A 19,270-nucleotide genomic window follows, 5' to 3' on the forward strand; every position below is an offset into this window, starting at 1 on the left:
AAAAAAAAAAAAAAAAAAAAAAAAAAAAAAAAAAATCATGTATCTTATCGTTCTATTCTTGGTTTTCTAATGGCAAGAACTAGTGAATATAAAAGTGTACCTGATTTGTGATTAGCCATTTTCTTTCACTCATTTTTTCATTTCCTTTTTTCTTATCTCCCTTGTTCATGTTACCCCTTGGTTGTATGTTAAAAGAGACAGAAAGAGAGGAACTAGGGACTGAACCCAGGGTTTTATGCATATTAGGCAGGAGCACTACTGTTTAGCCACATTCCCAACTCATTTTATTCCTTTAGTGACAGCATCTATTCTATGTCTGGTCATTCTAACTTTCAGTTTCAGGGACTTAATGTGGCAACTTCTTATTCCCTTCCTCAAATATGTCTGTGATGGGTAGATTATTTTATTCTTTTTTTTTTTATAGCAGTACTCAGAATTAAATCCAGGCCTTATATGTGCTAGACAACTACTCTGACACTGAGCTACATCCCCAGAACTATTATTATTATTATTATTATTATTATTATTATTATTATTATTCTGCCACTGAGATACATCCCCAACACTGTCAGCGTCATCATCATCATCATCATCATCATCATTACTAATTGTATTTTGAGACAGGCAATCACTTAGTTGCCCAGATTGGCCACAAACTTGGAATCCTCCTGCCTCAGCCTCCCAAGTGACTGGAATTAAGGTGTGCACCATCATACCCAGCTAAATCCTATAATTGAAAGAGCCACTTCTCCTTGTTATGGAATAGTTGTCATTGATTACCTGTTTGCATTTGAGATTGCTGGAATCCAATGACTATAGATACCACTATCCCTTCATGATATCTGACTCTACTGAATGCAAAGTTAGTTACAATTGTGTTGACAGCTTTGGCCCTACCACTAGGTACATGGGCATACTTTTATCTGGCCAAAGGGAAGAAAATACCATAAATAGAAAAACTATACTTTTTCTCTTAAAATGAGTTATTTTTCCCCTGTTTTTCTTCTGTTTTGAACTGAATTTTTTACTGTTATTAATGTGCTGCTGTGGTGACTTTATGCTCCTCTTGGGAAGAACAAGCAGAGCTCCCAGCCATGAGAAAGAATGGATATCTGTGTGTGAAGTTCTTACTAATTATATAATTTCAAAGTAGGAACTTTGTAATTTCATACAGTCCATTGACCCTACAACCTCTCAATTGATCACAAATCTCAAATATGATTCAAATTTTAGGAATAGTAACTAGATTGATTAAAATTTAAGGTTTTTTTTTTTATTATTTGAACAAAGTGTTGATTTAAGGCTACTCTTTGGTATCAGCTGAGTACACGATCCCCGTATATTTCTCAACTCCTTTCAAAAAGTTAGAATGACTTGCCAATCTTTGGTTCCAAAAAAAAAAAATGATTTTTTTAAGTTAATTGAATGTCCATATATCTTTGAAGACTATACCTCTCTTGAATTTGCTTGCTCATTTTCACAAAAAGGAAGTTTGTGAAGTCACAGTTTGTAGGCAAAGTTGTCTTGAAATGGAATTCTCAAAACCACTAAGCCGTCTGCTTTTTTCTCCCTCCCTCTCCTTTCTGCTCATTTACTTTCTTTTTTCTTTCCTTTTTTGGGGGTATCCTGTTTGGGTAATATTTGATATCGCTTGGAGACTAGTGCTGTGATGGGTATCTACTGTGTGATATCCACTTACTCCATTGGTGTGAAAGCAACAAGGACTTATTTTCTCCCTTTTGTAGTAAACAGCATTCCAACTGTTTTTGACATCTTTAATTTTAGAGGTTGCCAATGGTCAGATCAGGGTCAAGGCTGACTTCAAATATTTTAGTAAGAGGCAGAAAGGAAAATGAGATCCTAACTTGCTAGCCTCCTGATCTACACATCCCCATTGATGAGTTAAAGCTATATGGGTGTGAAATTTTGTATGGAGGCTTAGGCTGCTTGAGCACCTTTTATCCCATAATAGTTGTGGAATGTGAAGATTTGAATTTTCATGGGGGCACTGATATTTCATGGTTGACAATGGATTTCTTAAGGCCTTGTCATTTCAAATTGCCATGAGGTCTTGTTATTGCTGCTCCAAATGTGTATATGAACCTGCCTTCCAATGAACTTATTACAGTAGTGCTAACTTGTCTTGACACTCTTGCCGACAGTTCTAGTAGTCTTAAGAAGATCTACTTTCTGTAGTCACAGCACAGGTTTTATGGAGGATTCAGCCTAATTTTTGGAGATGAATTTCTATAGACAGAAAATATATTGGCTTTAAAAATTAAGAGGTTTGATTCTGTTTTGAATTTGGATATCAAATGAATCTGAGCACATGACATTTTAATGTCGTTTGTCTTTTCAAATAGATTTACCTTCTAATGCATGTGACGACAGGACTTTGCTCATCAGCTAGAACATACATTTCAGAGGAGTTGTTACCTAAAATATTATCATAAGGCATAAGAAAACACACGATTTAAGTTGCCTTTCATGAACATAATTAAGAATTAATAAGCCAGTACCAGTGGCTAGTCCCCAGAATTTCCACTGTTTTGCCTTTTGTGACCTGTGTTATTAAAAGTCCATTATTTTTACAGACTTTATTAAATTGGATCTTATTAAAGCATTCTATATTTGCATTTGGTCTTTCATAATTCATTATTATTATGACATTTACTTTTTACCATCAGATCTGAAAACATATCATAAGCTACCCTTTTCTCTTGAAAGAAATGCTAATTTCAAACAGTCCTCTAATAGAAGAGAAAAGCTTTATCAGTTTTTTCATTTATTCCAGATCGTGTTAAGAATACTAATGCTAGACTTCGGTATGCTAATATCTCTGAGCTTTTTTGGCCAAAAGCTTAGAATTATTATTTTTATCCTATACTAAGTACAAAACTAGAAGATCTTCTAATATACTAGAGAACATGTAATTCTTGAAGTGCAATTCTTGATTCTAAAGACTTGTGAAAATGTTGCTAAATTGTGTTTCTTAGAATCTTGCTAGTCAGTCTGTCTTGATACCATGCTATATTATTTGTTCTATTTAAGAAAGTCTGTCCTCTTGAAATTCATTTGATAGGTTTTTCCTCATAGTTTTTAGGTAGTACAGCTTGTAATATTTTAGACTGAGAATCCTATGCTATCACCCCCAGACAGCTTTTAGGGTGTACTTCCTGCTTTTCTATATGATAATCATCTAAGATTTAGTTGAAAGTATAGCAAGATTTTATATATTGATAAAAGGTAAGCTAATTTTTACAGAACTAATAATAAGGGTTTTGTTAGAAGTACTAGTGAATTTATTAAACTCTGAAATGAAACTGACTTTGGATTTTGTCTCATTTAAGGTTTCTGACAATGTGTAACAGACACTTTGGCAGTGTTGTTGCACAAACCATTCGGACTCAAAAAACAGATCAGTTTCCACTTTTCCTGATTATTATGGGAAAGCGATCATCTAATGAAGTATTAAACGTGATACAAGGTAAAGTACCTGTCACAGCAAGAATAAAGTCTTCCCAAGTGATAGCCCTATAATTGTTACCCTTAAAGTTGATGATACTTATTTCTATTAATGAATATATTTGCATTTTAAAATATAGAGTATCCTGAAAAAAGAATACCTTCAAAGAGTTTGGGTGCTATAAAAAAATGAAATATGCTGCATAAAATTTAGCAGAAACATCTGAATAAAACTGCACTCGCTACCTTTTGTACATAGAATATTCAAGTTTTAAATGATCAGAATTGCTGTATTCTCTAAATTAGCAATTAGATTATAATCATATGTCAAGTATGACTTCTTATTCATATTGACTTATGAGCATAATGTTGATCAGTTGAAAGAAATGCTTATCTTTTGTTGTCTAGAAAATCAAATGATGACTGTATATTGCAAATTGAATTGTTCAGTGACAGTTGTTTCTCCTTATTTAATGCATGTCTAAGATGCAGTCCCGAGGCATGAAGCTATCAAATACCTGTAAATTTAACCACCAGTGTACATTCTTTACCAAAATATAAGTGAATGATTTTTTTCTCTTACAAATCACTCCAAGAATTAGTATTAAAATATTACCTTGTTCATGCCAAAGCTTAAGTGAAAACGGTATATCTTCTCTTTTCCACTGGGAAAATGGTTTTTCACATACCCAAGGTACACCTTTTGTCTGGGATGTTTCTTTTCTGCCTCATTTAAGTCTGATGGGGGAGGGGAAAACTGTAAATTCCAGTACCTTTAAACCCCAAACAAAACAAAACCTCTGGTACTTTATGTCTTCTCTATAACCTAGAGTATTCAGTTTCATAATGTGTCTATAAAGAGAGCTACTGCAGAGACTGATTTGCATAGGGTAAGTAAATGGATAATGAGAATGAAATTTCATTCTTTTATTCTTATCCATCAGTGGCCATATTGCCATAATTAGTGATTCTCAAAGTGTTGGATATGGACTTGAGATTCCCTAGACCTTTTCAGGGGATCTACAAAAATCAAAATTATTCTCATTATTGTAATAAGGCTTCTCCACAGTTTTTATTCTGTTTACTTTTTTTTTTTTAATTGAACCCAGGCCCTTGCACATTGCTAGGCAAGCACTTGACCACTGAGCTCCATCTTTAGCCCTTTTTATTTTACTCAAGACAGGGTCTCACTATGTTTCCCAGGTGGCCTTAAATCTGGAATCCTCCTGCCTCATCCTCCCAGGTAGCTGGGTTTATAGCTATGCACTACCATGCTGGGTAATATGCATTAGTGTCTCCAAAGTAATGGTTGTAAAACTGTTTGCACCTTAGCATGAGTCAAGGCCATGACACAAAACTATACTGGTATCATATTCTTCATTGCCTTGGACTGAAATTAGAAAAGAAAGGGCCTTTTAAAAATCAATGTCTTTATTAAATTTTAACTCTTTTTTTTTTAAATATTTATTTTTTAGTTTTTTTTCGGAGGACACAACATCTTTGTTTTGTATGTGGTACTGAGGATCGAACCCGGGCCACACGCATGCCAGGCGAGCGCGCTACTACTTGAGCCACATCCCCAGCCCTAAATTTTAACTCTTAATAATTTGTGACATAATGGAAAATATAAACACTTATGCTACACACTAATGTACACTCGTTGTCTCAAAGAAAAGCACTTATGGCTTGCCTGAGCTGAACTAGTTTATTTTTTCTCTCCCACCCAAAATCATATTTACTTGAAAATATAACTGACAAACTGTGCTTATGTATCCTGGATATTTGGCAAACATTTTCTCCAAAATGAACAAAGTGAATTGGTCACTTTCAAGTAAAAGAACTGATGGATATTTGTTGCTAGTAATAAAATGAGTTGTCAAGCATAAAATTATATCCTTCACCATAGATGGACAGCTAAAATACTTTTCTGGTTTTATTTCAAAAATAAGAAAATTGATGCTTAAGAGAACTACAGCCTACTCATTCTCGTTTTCACTTGTTTATTAAATAAATGTTTATTAAGCCCTTTTCTTATGCTAGGCAATTTCTAGATGCTAGATCATGTAACTTGTAAGCAGTGGATCTTGGTTGAAATTCTAACTACAAAACCAATTCTGTTTTCTTAGTACCAAGATAATGCTTGTCCTTTATCTTATTTATTGAGAGTAGTACTGATATGAACAAATTGGGTCATTTCTTTTGCTAAGAACCACAGATGCTCCCTAATCCCTTATTGCCAAGGATCATATAGAAAATTTGGGAAAGGACAATTGAAAGATGATGTTAGTGAAGCCCTATTCTGGAAATAGCCAGCAAGGATGCTTACTCTTCATTGTCTTGTTGGCTAAATTTCATTAATGTGACAAGAAGACAACTTCTCAGGCCCTGGAGAAAAGTTTTCTGCCTATAGGTTTGAGATCAGAAGAACCGCCCTATATTTGTGTGTTTTTATGAATTTCTTTCTCCTAGTTGCATCCAAAGCAAACAACAAGGACTTATATTTATTCAAGAGATGATAATATATTTGTTATAGACTTGGACAGGGAATAAAATGACATTAAAGAAAATCAAACATTTAAATGCCCTCTTCATAAAAATTATATTATAGTCATTTGAAAGCAGCAAAAGTGGAAAATTATCAATTGGGATAAATAGGGTTTTTTTTTCAGAAATTGTATTACTACTACTTGTTTCAACAATAGTAGGAGATGATTTTAAATAAAGGCAGTGTACTAAAGGTGACAGAAGACAGGCTTTTGGGTGAGACTCATTTGGTTTCAAATCTGGGCCCCACCAATGAACCAGCTTGTTCTTGATTGGTCAGGTTATCTTGAGCTCTCTAAGTCTCATTTTCTCTCATTTTAAAATCAAAATCATAATGAACCCTTAATAGAATTGTTGTACAGATTAAAGTTAGATAATATGTGTAAAGTGCTTAGCCTAACAAGTAACATAAACAATTGGTAGTCGTGCTAGTGTTCTTAAGTAGATATGTTTTCATAATTTGAAAATTTTTGAACCTCTTAACTTGGACATTCTTTATAGTGCTAAAAATCCTTCTCCCTGGGCTGGGATTGATTAATTCTGGAATGACTTTCCATGTTTAATAAATTAAACCATTTAAAATTATATGTAAAATAAAGTTTGGCAATGTCTGTGTTGTTAGGTAACACAACAGTGGATGAGTTAATGATGAGACTCATGGCTGCAATGGAGATCTTCTCAGCACAACAACAGGAAGATATAAAGGATGAGGTAAGGTGAAAGGTTAAGCAGACCTTTAATAAAATTTTGGTGAGGTATTTAGTCAGATGATGTTGTATGCCTATATCATAATTGGGATAATAAAAATAATTTTCCTGATTAACCAAAGTCTTTTATGCCACTGAGTTTACTTTTTGGTCTCTTTGTTTTATGACTCCAACATCTAATAATTTGTTTAAATACATTGACTATTTGCTCTTTGTTAGAGTGGTAACTGGAGGCTAATTTACAAGAAATGAATTTAGAGAAATGTTTACAGAAGAAACTACAATCCAGGAAATTCTGTCTACCATATGGATTTTATCATTCACTTTTCTCTCTAGTACTAGAAGAGGATGCTATAGAGAGAGGACTGCTTTTGATAGAGCAATGTATCCAATGCTGGTTGTCTGCTAAGGACAACACCAGGAAATAACTTAATTTTCCATCAGTATTGTGATCTCCTGTTAATACTTTCTGTTGACCTAACCCAATCAGAAGCTATAAGGCAGGATAATTTTTCTGGACCAAAAGCTATGTAGAATATGGATCCAGAGAGACAAAGGAAGTAAAGGTAGTCCAGATTGGTATGATTATTTTGATTTTTCAACTGAAAAAAGTGAGAGTCAAAGTTAGATAAATTAGACCAAGATCATATGGTTGATAGAAGTTATAATAAAAATCTCAAATAATTCTTAGTATTTTATCAATCAAGAAATTTTCTGGATTTGGAAAATAGCCTGAAGATAAAATATGAAGCAAATATTAACATTTGTTAACTTAGGATGCTTAGTTTACAGATATTTATAAAATTATCTTTCAAATTTTAGTTTTTAATTAAAAATATATTTCTGTAGAATAAACGAGGAAAAATGTATTTCTGAACATTTCCAGGTATAATGGGTGTTTTCAATAGAGTACCCTTAAGTTATTGCAAATGTGAAACATGTAGATAATATTAACATAACCCTGTAGAATTAACATATCTCTGTCCTCCATTAGACTATAAATTTGTTGAGTAAGGATCATAATCATATTCATGTTTGTAAATATCCCCCAACAGTGTACCAAGGAAAAAGTCAGTGCTCAGTAAATGTTTGTTAAATGGTTGAATAAATGAATGTTTGGAAAAATATAGGTGAAATACGGTAACTTAAAAAAAATATGATTACAATGATACAAACCCTGAGGTGTCTACATAAACAAATATGGAATTTTTATAACTAGATTTTTAATGCTCACTAGATTTTTTTAAGTGCTGTAAAGATATTGAGTTTATAATTTTTCTTAGTAGTCAGTGTTTCATTCACCTGAAGGAAAGAGAGTTGGCTGTACGGTAGAAAGATGTTTATCTGTTACTCTATAAATTGACAGTGACATTTTGAAATAATGAACTACTGTTCTTAGTTAGGAATTTGTAATAATAGGTATGTTGCCATTCAAGATTACATTTATCCTGTAAAAGAGGCATTGATTGAATAATGTGTTTAGTGAATTATTGTCAGTCATTTAAATCTTGAGTCTCATTAGTATCAGATTTATAGATTATGTGTAATAAATAGTATGATCATACAATATTTGCATGCATATTCCCAGTTCATTCTTTCATCTTAATTTGTGTTCACCATAATTCATTGGTAAAGAAATTGACTTTAATTCCTTTAATGCTGAGCACAAAATTTAATATGAGGGTTACAGGAAAAATCCAAGGCTCCATATAATTGAAATTTTTATTGAAATTTAACTATAAGAAATAAGGATTTTTTTGTGTTTTTAGAGTGTCTTCATGAGAATTATCATTGGTTATTAATAAAATTCCTAAGAAAAGCTTTGCTAAATTTAAAGACTTCTTTGGAACTATGTATAAATCATATTGATTTGATATCTACTGGATATGTGACAAAAACCACTGTATATTATAATTGTGAACTTGCCTTTAGTTTTAAAAAATTATAAATAACTTCATGATAAACACGTTAAAATCAAATTAGGAAACAGGTTTAAAGTGTAACTTCCTAAGCCTGCATTTATTTAAACTTAACTTTGGTTAAATTACATCCATTGATTCAATGATTCCATTATTTTAGTACAACCAGAGATACCTATGTACAGTATTAAGTTTCCATTAAACTCAAGTCTGAACTTTAATATTTATACTGTAAATCATTCTTCAATGGGGCACAATGAATTAACCTTTATATCATTGATTGCTTTCTCTCTGATCAGGACATATATATTATATGAGCTTCTGTTATGACAGTACTGCCTATAGATTTTTTCTTAGACATTTTTGCTAATATTTTGATTTTATGAAATGTTTATTGAGCATCTACTAAGTACATAATATGGGCTAAGTCCTTCAGACAGAGAGGTGCTTCACTCTCATAAGGGACTGTTGGCAAAGATAATGAGAAAAACAAGTATCATTGTGATATTAGCAACATTTTAGAATCTTTTTATTTTTATTCTTTTTTTTTCTTAAAGCTTTATTCCAAATAATATATGCTTCCTAACATTTAAATGAATTAAATTTTCTTCATATGTAATCTTGTTTTAGCTATAGGTAATTTAGAAACCTCTGATAATCAAGAGTATATAATACTTAGTTCCTAATCTCATTTCATTTATTCGCTCAACACCAATTCATTTAGAACTCTGTATCCTAGATGCAAGGATTATTCCCTTCAGTCTAGCCTCTAAATTACTTACATCTGAGCAGTAGTAATTGTAACAATCTAGATATTGGAGATCATAGTAGATTTCAAGGGCAGTTAAATTGTGTGTGTCTCTCCCTCTCTCAAGCACACTCGTGCGTGTGTGTGTGTGTGTGGTTTGTTTTTGGTAATTCTTAGAATATTTTGGCACAATAAGGGCAAAATATGCCAAAGGGGCATTCATTGCCAGCTTATTTTAGAGGGTTCTGATTTGGGACTTAAAACAGCACTGCCATAGCATGGGAAGGGTATGCTTTTTAGCTCATTGTAGCTTTTGTATTGCCAAAGGAAATTGTTGCCTTTGTAGTTTGCTGCATGAAATTTGTAAATTTTTTTTCTCTTAAGCTTTGTCTTTTTTTTTTAATTGCTTTTATTTTTTAAGTACATGACAGCGGAATGTATCACAATTCTTATTATACATATAGAACACAGTTTTTCATATCTGTATATAAAGTATGTTCACACCAATTCATGTCTTCATACATGTACTTTGGATAATGATGTCTATCACATTCTACCATCATTGTTAACCCCCTGCCCTCTCACTTTCCCTCTCACCCCTCTGCATTATCTAGAGTTTGTCTATTCCTCCCATGCTCCCCCTCCCTACCCCACTGTTTTCTGCAGTTCACTCCTTTTCCTTCCCTTAGTTTAAAACCCTAACATTGTCACTCCCATTCTCTTTGCAGAGCTAACAGTGACAAATAAGATACAGATTTTAATTTCTGCTGCTGTTTTCTTTAAAGCAGGAATAAGTCATTACAAGTCACATAGAGAACAAACACAATCTCTTTGCACAAAAACTTAAAGCAAAGCAAAACTTACTTAACAGACCAACCTTTCAAAAGCTATTTTACTTTTATTCCTTTAAAATACACACAGGGCTGGGGGATGTGGCTCAAGCGGTAGCACACTCGCCTGGCATGTGTGCGGCCCAGGTTCGATCCTCAGCACCACATACAAACAAAGATGTTGTGTCCGCCAATAAATAAAAAATAAATATTAAAATTCTCTCTCTCTTTAAAAAAATAAATAAAATACACACACACACACAGTGTCATACACATCACTTCCTAAAGATAACAAGATTACTCATTGCTCAGTAGTTCAGTTAGGAAAGTCATAGAAGATTTACTACTCAGAAGTATCTTTCAGGAGAAAAGGCTAACCACATTAATTGTTAATGATTAGAATGCTAAATGGTTAGTTGAATACACCAGAGAATGCCTTTCTGCTCAGAAAAAGAGTTCTTGATCTAGTCGACTTTTCATATTTTGAGTATGATAAGCTCATTGACTTTGAGCCTGACAGAGTTTATTTTATGAGAAATTTCTTCATTTGGGTTCTCATTTGATCTAGATATTCAGGTATAACTAAATGAGCTGACAAGCATGTGGTTCTAGTCTGAATAATAGCTACTTGGGTCTTTTTAACTTAATACAAGTTTTAAAAATTTTCTTTATTAAAAATAAAGAAAAGAGCCAAGTGTAGTGGCACATGCCTGTGATTCCAGTGGCTCAGGAGGCTGAGGCAGAACAATTGTGAGTTTAAAACTAGCCTTAGCAACTTATTGAGGCCCATAGCAACTCAGTGAAGCCCTGTCTCTAAGTAAAATACAAAAAAGGGATGAGGATGTAGCTCAGTGGTTGAGCACCATTGGATTCACTTCCCAGTAACAAAAAATAAAAGTCAAAAATAAAGAAAATAGATGAAATATAAAAACCAACCTACTACTCAGAGAGTCATAATATAAATAACCTATCTTTGTGAAATATTGTCAACAAAATCAGCTACCTTCTAATTTTCAATAAACTTCTTAGTATTGTTTAAATATTCTGTTTCTGCTACCTAGAAATTATGATCTTAGAAGTTTTCCTAAAGTTGTTAGTTTGTACATAGACCAGTATGTGTTCAATATTAAAGTCAAAATATTTTTTACCAGTCAATTATAGAAAACAAAAATTTAAATGAAAGAATGGACTGGGACTAACTAACCATGCAAGAATTTTATGTCCATATACTTATTCAACATAATCTACGAATCTGTTACTAACCAGACTCAATTGATGCAGAAAATTTTTGACCAAAATATTTAATATTTGTTTAATGATAAATACACACAATATAGTGGGAATAGAAGGGAACTTCCTTGACATCATAAAAGCCGTATCTGAAAAACCCACTTGTGATGTCATGCTCAGTGGTGAAATAGTGAAAACTTTTCTCCTAAGGTCAGGAAAAAGACAAGAATGCCTGCTTTTACCACTTTATCCAACATAAAACTAGAACTTCTAGCCAGAATAATTAGGCAAGAAAAAGAAATGAAGCATCCCAATTGGAAAGAAAGAAGTAAAATGATCTCTATCACTGATGACATGATCTTCTGTGTAGAAAATGTAAAAGATTCCACACCAAAGACCTATTAAAGCTAATAGAAGAATTCAACAGAGTTGCAGGGTGTGAAATCAAAATATAAAAAATCAGATGTAGGATAGCAATAAAGAACCAGAAAAGGAAATTGAGAAAACAGTTCCATTTATAATACCATTAAGAAAAGAAGTACTCAATTTAAGCTTAACAAAAGAGGCCTATGCCTTGTATATTGAAAACTACAAACTATATCTGAACAAAATTAAGAAGACTTAAATAAATGGCGGGGGGTCGGGGGGAATTCCTGTTCATGAAATGGAATGGAATGGAAAACTTACTAATAAAATTTAGAAATCTATTCCCTACCCAGAGCCAATTACAAATTTAATGCAGTCCCTATCGACATACCAAAGGTACTTTTTGAGAAATAGACAAAACCATCCTAAAATTCAAATGGAATTTCAAATAACTACAACAATAGTGAAAGAGATAAACAAAGTTGGGAGATTCATACTTCCTGATTTCAAAACTTACTATAAGCCTACAGTATCAAAATACTGTTGTACTGGCATAGAACCCTTAGAGAATACATGAGGGAATAGCTTCATGACCTTGGATTTGGCAATTATGTCTTGGATATGACACTAAAAAAAATAGGAAGGAAAAGAAATGGTGGATAGGTTGGACTTCATCAAAATTAAAACTTTTATACATCAAAACACAGTATCAAGATAGTAAAAAGGGACCAGGGAATGTATTTCTGTGGCAGAGCCCCTTGGTTTGATCCCCAGCACTGAATTTTTAAAAAAAAAACATTGTGAAAAAACAACCCATAGAATGGAAGAAAGTTAAAAAAACAAAACAACAACAAAAAAAAAAAACCTATTTCAAAAATGGGCAAAGGAACAAAATAAATATTTCTCCAAAGAAGATGTACAAATGACCAACAAGCATATGAAAAGATGTTCAACATCATTAGTCATTAGGGAAATGCAAATCAAAACCATAATGAGATACCACTTCACACGCACTGTGATGACTATAATAAAAAAAATTGAAAATAACAAGTGTTGACGAGGATGTGGAGAAATTTGGAACTTTTGTGCATGGCTGGTTGTGATATAAAATGACAGCCACTGTGGAAAAGAGTTTGGCAATTCCTCAAAAAGTTAAACAAGGCTGGTTATATAGCTCAGAGATGGAGCACTTGCCAGGCATGTACAAGGCCCTGGGTTTGGTCCCCGAGCACCTCTACCCACCCACACACAAGAAAATGTTAAACACAGTAACCATAGGAACCAGCAATCTCACTCTTGGTAATACACCCAAGAGAACTGAAAACAGGGGACTCAAATAGATATTTATGCACAAATGTTCATTGCGTCTTTATTTACAATGACCAAAAAATTGAAACCATCCAAATACCTGTCAGCAGATTAGTGGATAAACAAAACATGGTATAATCATAGAAATGGATAGTATTCAGCTATGATATGGAATAAAGTACCAATGCATGCTATAATATGAACCTTGAAAATATGCCAAGTGAAAGAAGCCAGACCCAAAAGGACAAATATTATGTGATTCGTGAATAGGCAAGTATTTGAAAAAAAAATTTTTTTTAATTCCTAGAGATAGAAAGTAGATTAGAGTTTACCATGATTTGGAGGTGTGGAAGAATATGGGGAATTAATATATTCTAATGCTTATTTTGCCATGGTTAAAAAAAAAAAAAAAAACATAATACACATAGTGCTATGAACAGTAGTGCACACCTATGGTCCTAAAAACTTGGGAGACTGAACTGGCAGGATCACAAGTTTAAAGCCAACCTCAGCAACTTAGCAATATCTTTTCTCAATATAAAAAATTAAACAGGGCTAGGGGTATAACTCAGTGGTAAAGCACCCCTGGTTTCAATCCCCAGTGCTAATATAAATAAATATACATAGTTTTGATTCTGGTCTTCCTGCTGGAAATCAACATAGAGTGAAAAGCATTCAAGCTCTGCCTTCAATCCCAAGAAGTTTATTATTCTGTATTAAATTCCAAACTTTCACCTCTAAGAAAGCAAGGATTTTTTTTTTTTTTTGACTGAGCATGTGTTGAGTATCTGCTTTGCCAAGCAGTATGTTACTTTCTCTTTTAGTTTGAGATAGTTGTTGCCCTGTTGTATTGAGATTGAGGATTATAGAGTTTAAGTAGTTGTCCAAGGTCATACAACTATGTCAAAGCCAGAATTCATAGTTATTTACTTTGCATACGTCATGATCCCTTGTAAAGCTGAGGTGCAATTATGTTAAAGATTCATGGGATAAATCAGTGCTCTTCCCAAGATTAGAATCAGAATGGACTGACCTGAAGAGTAGGTCAAACTATATTCCCAAATATCATATTCACTTGAGTAGGATAAGAAAATTTATCATAACTGTCAACTTTTGTGTGTAGAATAATGCTCACTTTAAAAAAATACCTGTTCCCTCTTTGTTTACATTTGTTGCTTTTAAAATGTCTGCTGATGGATCAGTTCATCCCTACCTGACACTTCAGAATAGAAGTTAACGATTGTCACAGATGAAACTAATGTAAAGAGATTTGCGACTTAACATTGGCATTACAATTCAGCACACCTGTTCAGAGCCAACCCTCCACAATTTTACCTCTTTTGCCTGAGGTGGAGACTTCTTCATGGATTACAGTAACACTTTTTGACAAGCTTAAACTAGGTGGAGCTGCCATGTAATGACAGAACACAATTGATGATATCTCAGTAATGCATTCTTTTTTGATATGGGCTGTCACCATTTATTACTATAAAAGCATTCGTTGTTAAATAACTAGCCCAACCTGTCCACTTTTTTTTTTTTCAAAAGCAATAAGGTCAAACAAGTATATTTACTTTTCTAGTTAGGAAATAGTAACTGGCTTTTGGAGTAGTATATTGTGTGTGTGTGTGTGTGTGTGTGTGTGTGTAATGTACTATTGTTTTAAAAGTAGGATCTTAATGTTCTCCAAATAAAAATGAACACCTACTTCTAAAGTCTTCTCAAGTGGCTGTTGAGACCTTCCCAATATCATAAACCTGGCAGTCATCTAAAGGAACTATTAATTAATGAAAATATTCTGTCTTCATAAATCCTTCTAAAAGAATCATGAGAAACTGTTCTTAACTATTACACACTAACCTAAATCCCTACCTTTTGAGACATCGATGCCTCTCATGAATTTTTCTTTCCCATGGGACCTTATATGTGGCCATGTTTACAAGAAGGAATTTGAAGGCTGTAATTAATTTTTCATGTACAGTCTATCTGTATCTTGAATATTTTTGCTACCAAATTGAGGGACTACTGCTCACTATTTCCGGGGAGGTTAAGAATAATGTAGGGTCTTGCCACAAAAAACATGATAAATATGTGAAGTTATGCATGTTATTTGGTTCAATAGAGCTACTCTTCAGTGTATACATATTTCAAAATGTGTACATGATAAATATATACAAGTTTTATCTAAACGATTATGAGGGACAGTCCTATTCTTTTTTTAATATTTATTTTTCAGTTTTTGGTGGATACAACATCTTTATTTTATTTGTATGTGGTGCTGAGGATCGAACCCAGCGCCCCGTGCATGCCAGGCGAGCACGCTACCGCTTGAGCCACATCCCCAGCCCAACAGTCCTATTCTTTAAGGAACTTGCCATATCAGGATGGAGAGCCAAAGCATATCCTTATGAAAATATTCCTAGCAACAGTTTATTTATCTAGAAGAATTCAAAAGGATCATTCTTTCTCATTAGGAAGGCCTTCTCTAAAGAGGTGAGATTTGATCTGGTTCCAGAAAGGACAGTAAAATATACATGTGCAAAGGAAAAAGGAGAACATTAAAAATTAGGGGAAAGCCTGAGTAAAATAAATAAGTTGAAATCATGTTTAGCCAGCTTATAGAAAGCCAAGAATTTGTACAGAAAAAAAAAATACCAGAACGAGATTTGTCATTCATGAGAATTTCTACTGTCACTTTTATGTCTTCAAACTTTTCTCTGATCTTTATGTCTCTCATGAAGGATCTTAGGAATTCTCTGGCACTTTTCATTCAGTTGTAAATTTCCCTTGACTCCAGTTACCCCATCTAATTAATTATCATTCCGGTAAACAGGTATTTGCAATATAGTATCCAAACACAGCAATGGCAATAAGTATAAGGTACAGAACTGACAAAGAAGACTTATAGAAAAAGCATTCTAGTCTTAAAGGATTATACATAGGTATTCAGCAGGTAAACCATCATTAATTTGACCACTAAACCTATTCTTTTTTAGGGACTTGCTATATGCCTACATTACGCTCAACACTGGTAAATATGTGGATGACAGTCCTTTAGATGATCAGTGATGTGCAAAGAATTCCAGTATAATAACATAATTTCCATGACGGATATAGATACACTGCATTGGTTAGAAAGGCTGCACCAGGGAAAATTATTTTAACCTGAAACTCAAAAGATTAACAACATGTGGCAGGTGACATGTGGAGAAATGTATTTAGAAGAAATAAGGGTCCATTTCCAGCAGATGGCTAAATTGGAGGACTCTACTATCAACCCAAAGAGACACAAATCATAATTAAATTCTTATTTCTTATTAGATATTTCTTCAACAACAGCCATATATACCTCCCATTTCCTATTATTCATCTTTGCAGGCTATTCTTAGCACAGAGCACACCAAAGTTAGTTACCACAAAGAAGTGTTTCTCAATGTTTGGGGGGGTTTGTTTCTTTTCTCTGGGTATATATAGGAAAACATCTCTAAAGAAAATTATAGCAGACTAAAGAAAACTGTTCTAAAAGATTTGCGTTTTGGAATTCTCAGCTGCCCACTGTTGTATTAAGGCAGTTCCCTGCTTGTGTGCTAAAATACTCAACCCATCTTTGCATAGTTTTGAGGGCTTGAGTTAGAAATTCTTATTGCCCTTAAGTTTATAAAGAGAACACAGAGATGCCTGATGGAGAGCAACTCTTACCTATTGCTGATGGAAATACAAAATGGTTCAGCAACTCTGCAAAGCAGTTTGACAGTTTCTCAGAAAGTTAAAAAATATATATATTTAACAAATGACCCAGCAACCCACTTCTAGTTATTGCTCTAGAAAAATAAAACACACATACACAAACTCTGTACATAAATGACCATAGAAGCTCTATTCATAATTACTAAAAGTGAAAACAATCCAAATGTCTATCAGTCTCCTTCAGTTCACCTTCAGTAAGTGAATGAACAAACTGTTATATCTCTGAAAGTTCCATTTTTTTTTGGTTGTATCTTGTGATAATTCTTTAAAAAAAGAAAAAAAAAACCGTAGGGACAGAGAACTGCTTAGTGGTTGCTGGAGGAGATTTGAGGGGATGATAGAACTGTTTGTATCTTGAATGTTGTGGATACATGAATCTATATATGTGTTAGAACTTATAGAACTGCATGCCAAAAACAGTCTGTATTACTGTATATTTGTTTAAAGTAAAATTTTTAAAAAGGAAAATAAACAGGTCTATTGAATTGGCTTTAAAATGTGTTTTAAACTTTTATTTTTCTTTCATTTGTTTTAATATTTTGGGGGTACCTATGATAATAGCTGTCAAAGGCATAGGACTGGGTCATTTGCAAATTCTGCAAGACAGGTATTATTTCCATTTTACAAAGAGGAAACTGTAGCACAGATTATTTAATGACTGTCCCAAGCCATGTACTAACTGGAAAAAAATCATACTTTATAGACAACAGGATCACACAGTCTTTAGAAATATGGATTGTAGCCTTTGGAGTGGCAGTTGCCAAAGTGTAGTCTAGTGACTAGCATCACAGTCACCTGAGACACTTGTTAAAATATATTACTGGGGGACTGGGGCTAGAGTTCGGTGGTAGAGCACTTGCCTAGCATGTGGGAATTGGTCCAGATTTGATCCCAGCACTGTGATAGATAAATGCATTCCTGGGTCACTGACTTATTGAGTTAGCTTCTCATTTCCTCTTATCTTCTATGCATGTTTTGATGATTAAATAAAATATGTGTCTGAGTGTGGTAGTGCATGCCTGTAATCTCAGTGACTTGGAAGACTGAGGCAAGAGAATAACAAATTCTAGGCCAGCCTGGGCAACTTAGTGAGACTTGTCTCAAAATTTTAAGAAGGGATGAGGTGTAGCACAGTGGTAGAGCCTATTATTATTTTCTTTTTACTCTAGACTGAGCTGAAATCTTTTGAGTTCATTTAATTTTACTTCATCATTGTACAAATGAGGAAACAGGTAACTTCTGTAAGTTATTTGTCCAAGATCATTTACAGAGTCAATCCTATTGTTACATTTTTTTTTCTCTTTTTAGTGTTACTTTCTCTTAAATTAAACATTTTTCTTATAATGGTACATCTAGTAGATGATTAAATAAAATATATGTTGGGAGGAGAAAATTTTCAAATGATTTTGAATTCTATCATTTTTTTTTTTTTTAAGAGAGAGTTTTTCAATATTTATTTTTTAGTTTTCGGCAGACACAACATCTTTGTTTGTATGTGGTGCTGAGGATCGAACCTGGGCCGCACGCATGCCAGGCGAGCGCGCTACCGCTTGAGCCACATCCCCAGCCCCTATCATTTTGTTTTTAAATAACGTTTTCTTTTGAAAAAAATCTTATACTTTCGCTAGAAAAATGCTTCCTTAAATTCTTATTTTCACCTATTCATAAAGTTTTTATAACTTATACATGTTTATATGTTTGATTACACTACTTTAGCAATTATTAAGGATTTATCCTAAGGAAAAGAGAGACTAGAATAACTACATGTAAATTATAAAGAATACAACCTAGGTATTCTCTTCACTGCAAAGATTCCAGGTGTAACTGAGACAAAGAGCATGTACTTTGTAATCCTGAACTAGTTTGTTCATGTAAAGCAATAGAAATATTCAGCTTTGCAACCCACCCAGAGTTTTTGTAAACTTCTCTACCTGGTAAGGGGGTGAAACTTTCTCTGCAAGTTTGTAATCCAGTAATCAATTTGAATGTATACACGTGGGTTATCTAATTACTATTTACTAGGAGACTGAACTATAGGATTTCACTTTTGAAAGTCAGGACCAGCCAACCATGGAGAACAAACTATCATGTGCTTTAGGGCCTCTTCACATTCACTTTACAAAATGGCATACTTCTATAAAGAAAGGCACTAACACCTGCCCATTCACTACCTTATTCTTCGTTTTGGAAGAACTACCTATTACCAATTCATGTGCTTTCTCTTTAATCACTGAACATAGGTTAGCTGGTAAATACTTGCTCTGTATTTCAGTCCAAGAATTCTTTGAGTGACTGACTTTTGATAATCCCAGGCCAATTACAAAGAGTGACACAGTTTCTACCCTCAGGGAGCTTGCCACTTTATAATTGAAACCTCAGTTTCTGAAGCAATTAGGGAACAATTAC

At 33.5% G+C, this 19,270-nt stretch overlaps 1 protein-coding gene across 1 annotated transcript in view; it reads left to right on the forward strand.

The window, feature by feature from the left end:
* Nucleotides 1-19,270, forward strand: part of Faf1 (Fas associated factor 1) — a 375,874-nt gene that overhangs the window by 287,409 nt on the left and 69,195 nt on the right. Inside the window, exons 14-15 of the mRNA XM_015485020.2 lie at nt 3,351-3,487; nt 6,632-6,720. Coding sequence (XP_015340506.1) covers nt 3,351-3,487; nt 6,632-6,720 — 226 coding nt within the window. The remainder of the gene's footprint in view (nt 1-3,350; nt 3,488-6,631; nt 6,721-19,270) is intronic.

The sequence above is a fragment of the Marmota marmota genome, unplaced genomic scaffold, assembly GCF_001458135.2.
Source record: "Marmota marmota marmota unplaced genomic scaffold, marMar, whole genome shotgun sequence".
Lineage (NCBI taxonomy): Eukaryota > Metazoa > Chordata > Mammalia > Rodentia > Sciuridae > Marmota > Marmota marmota.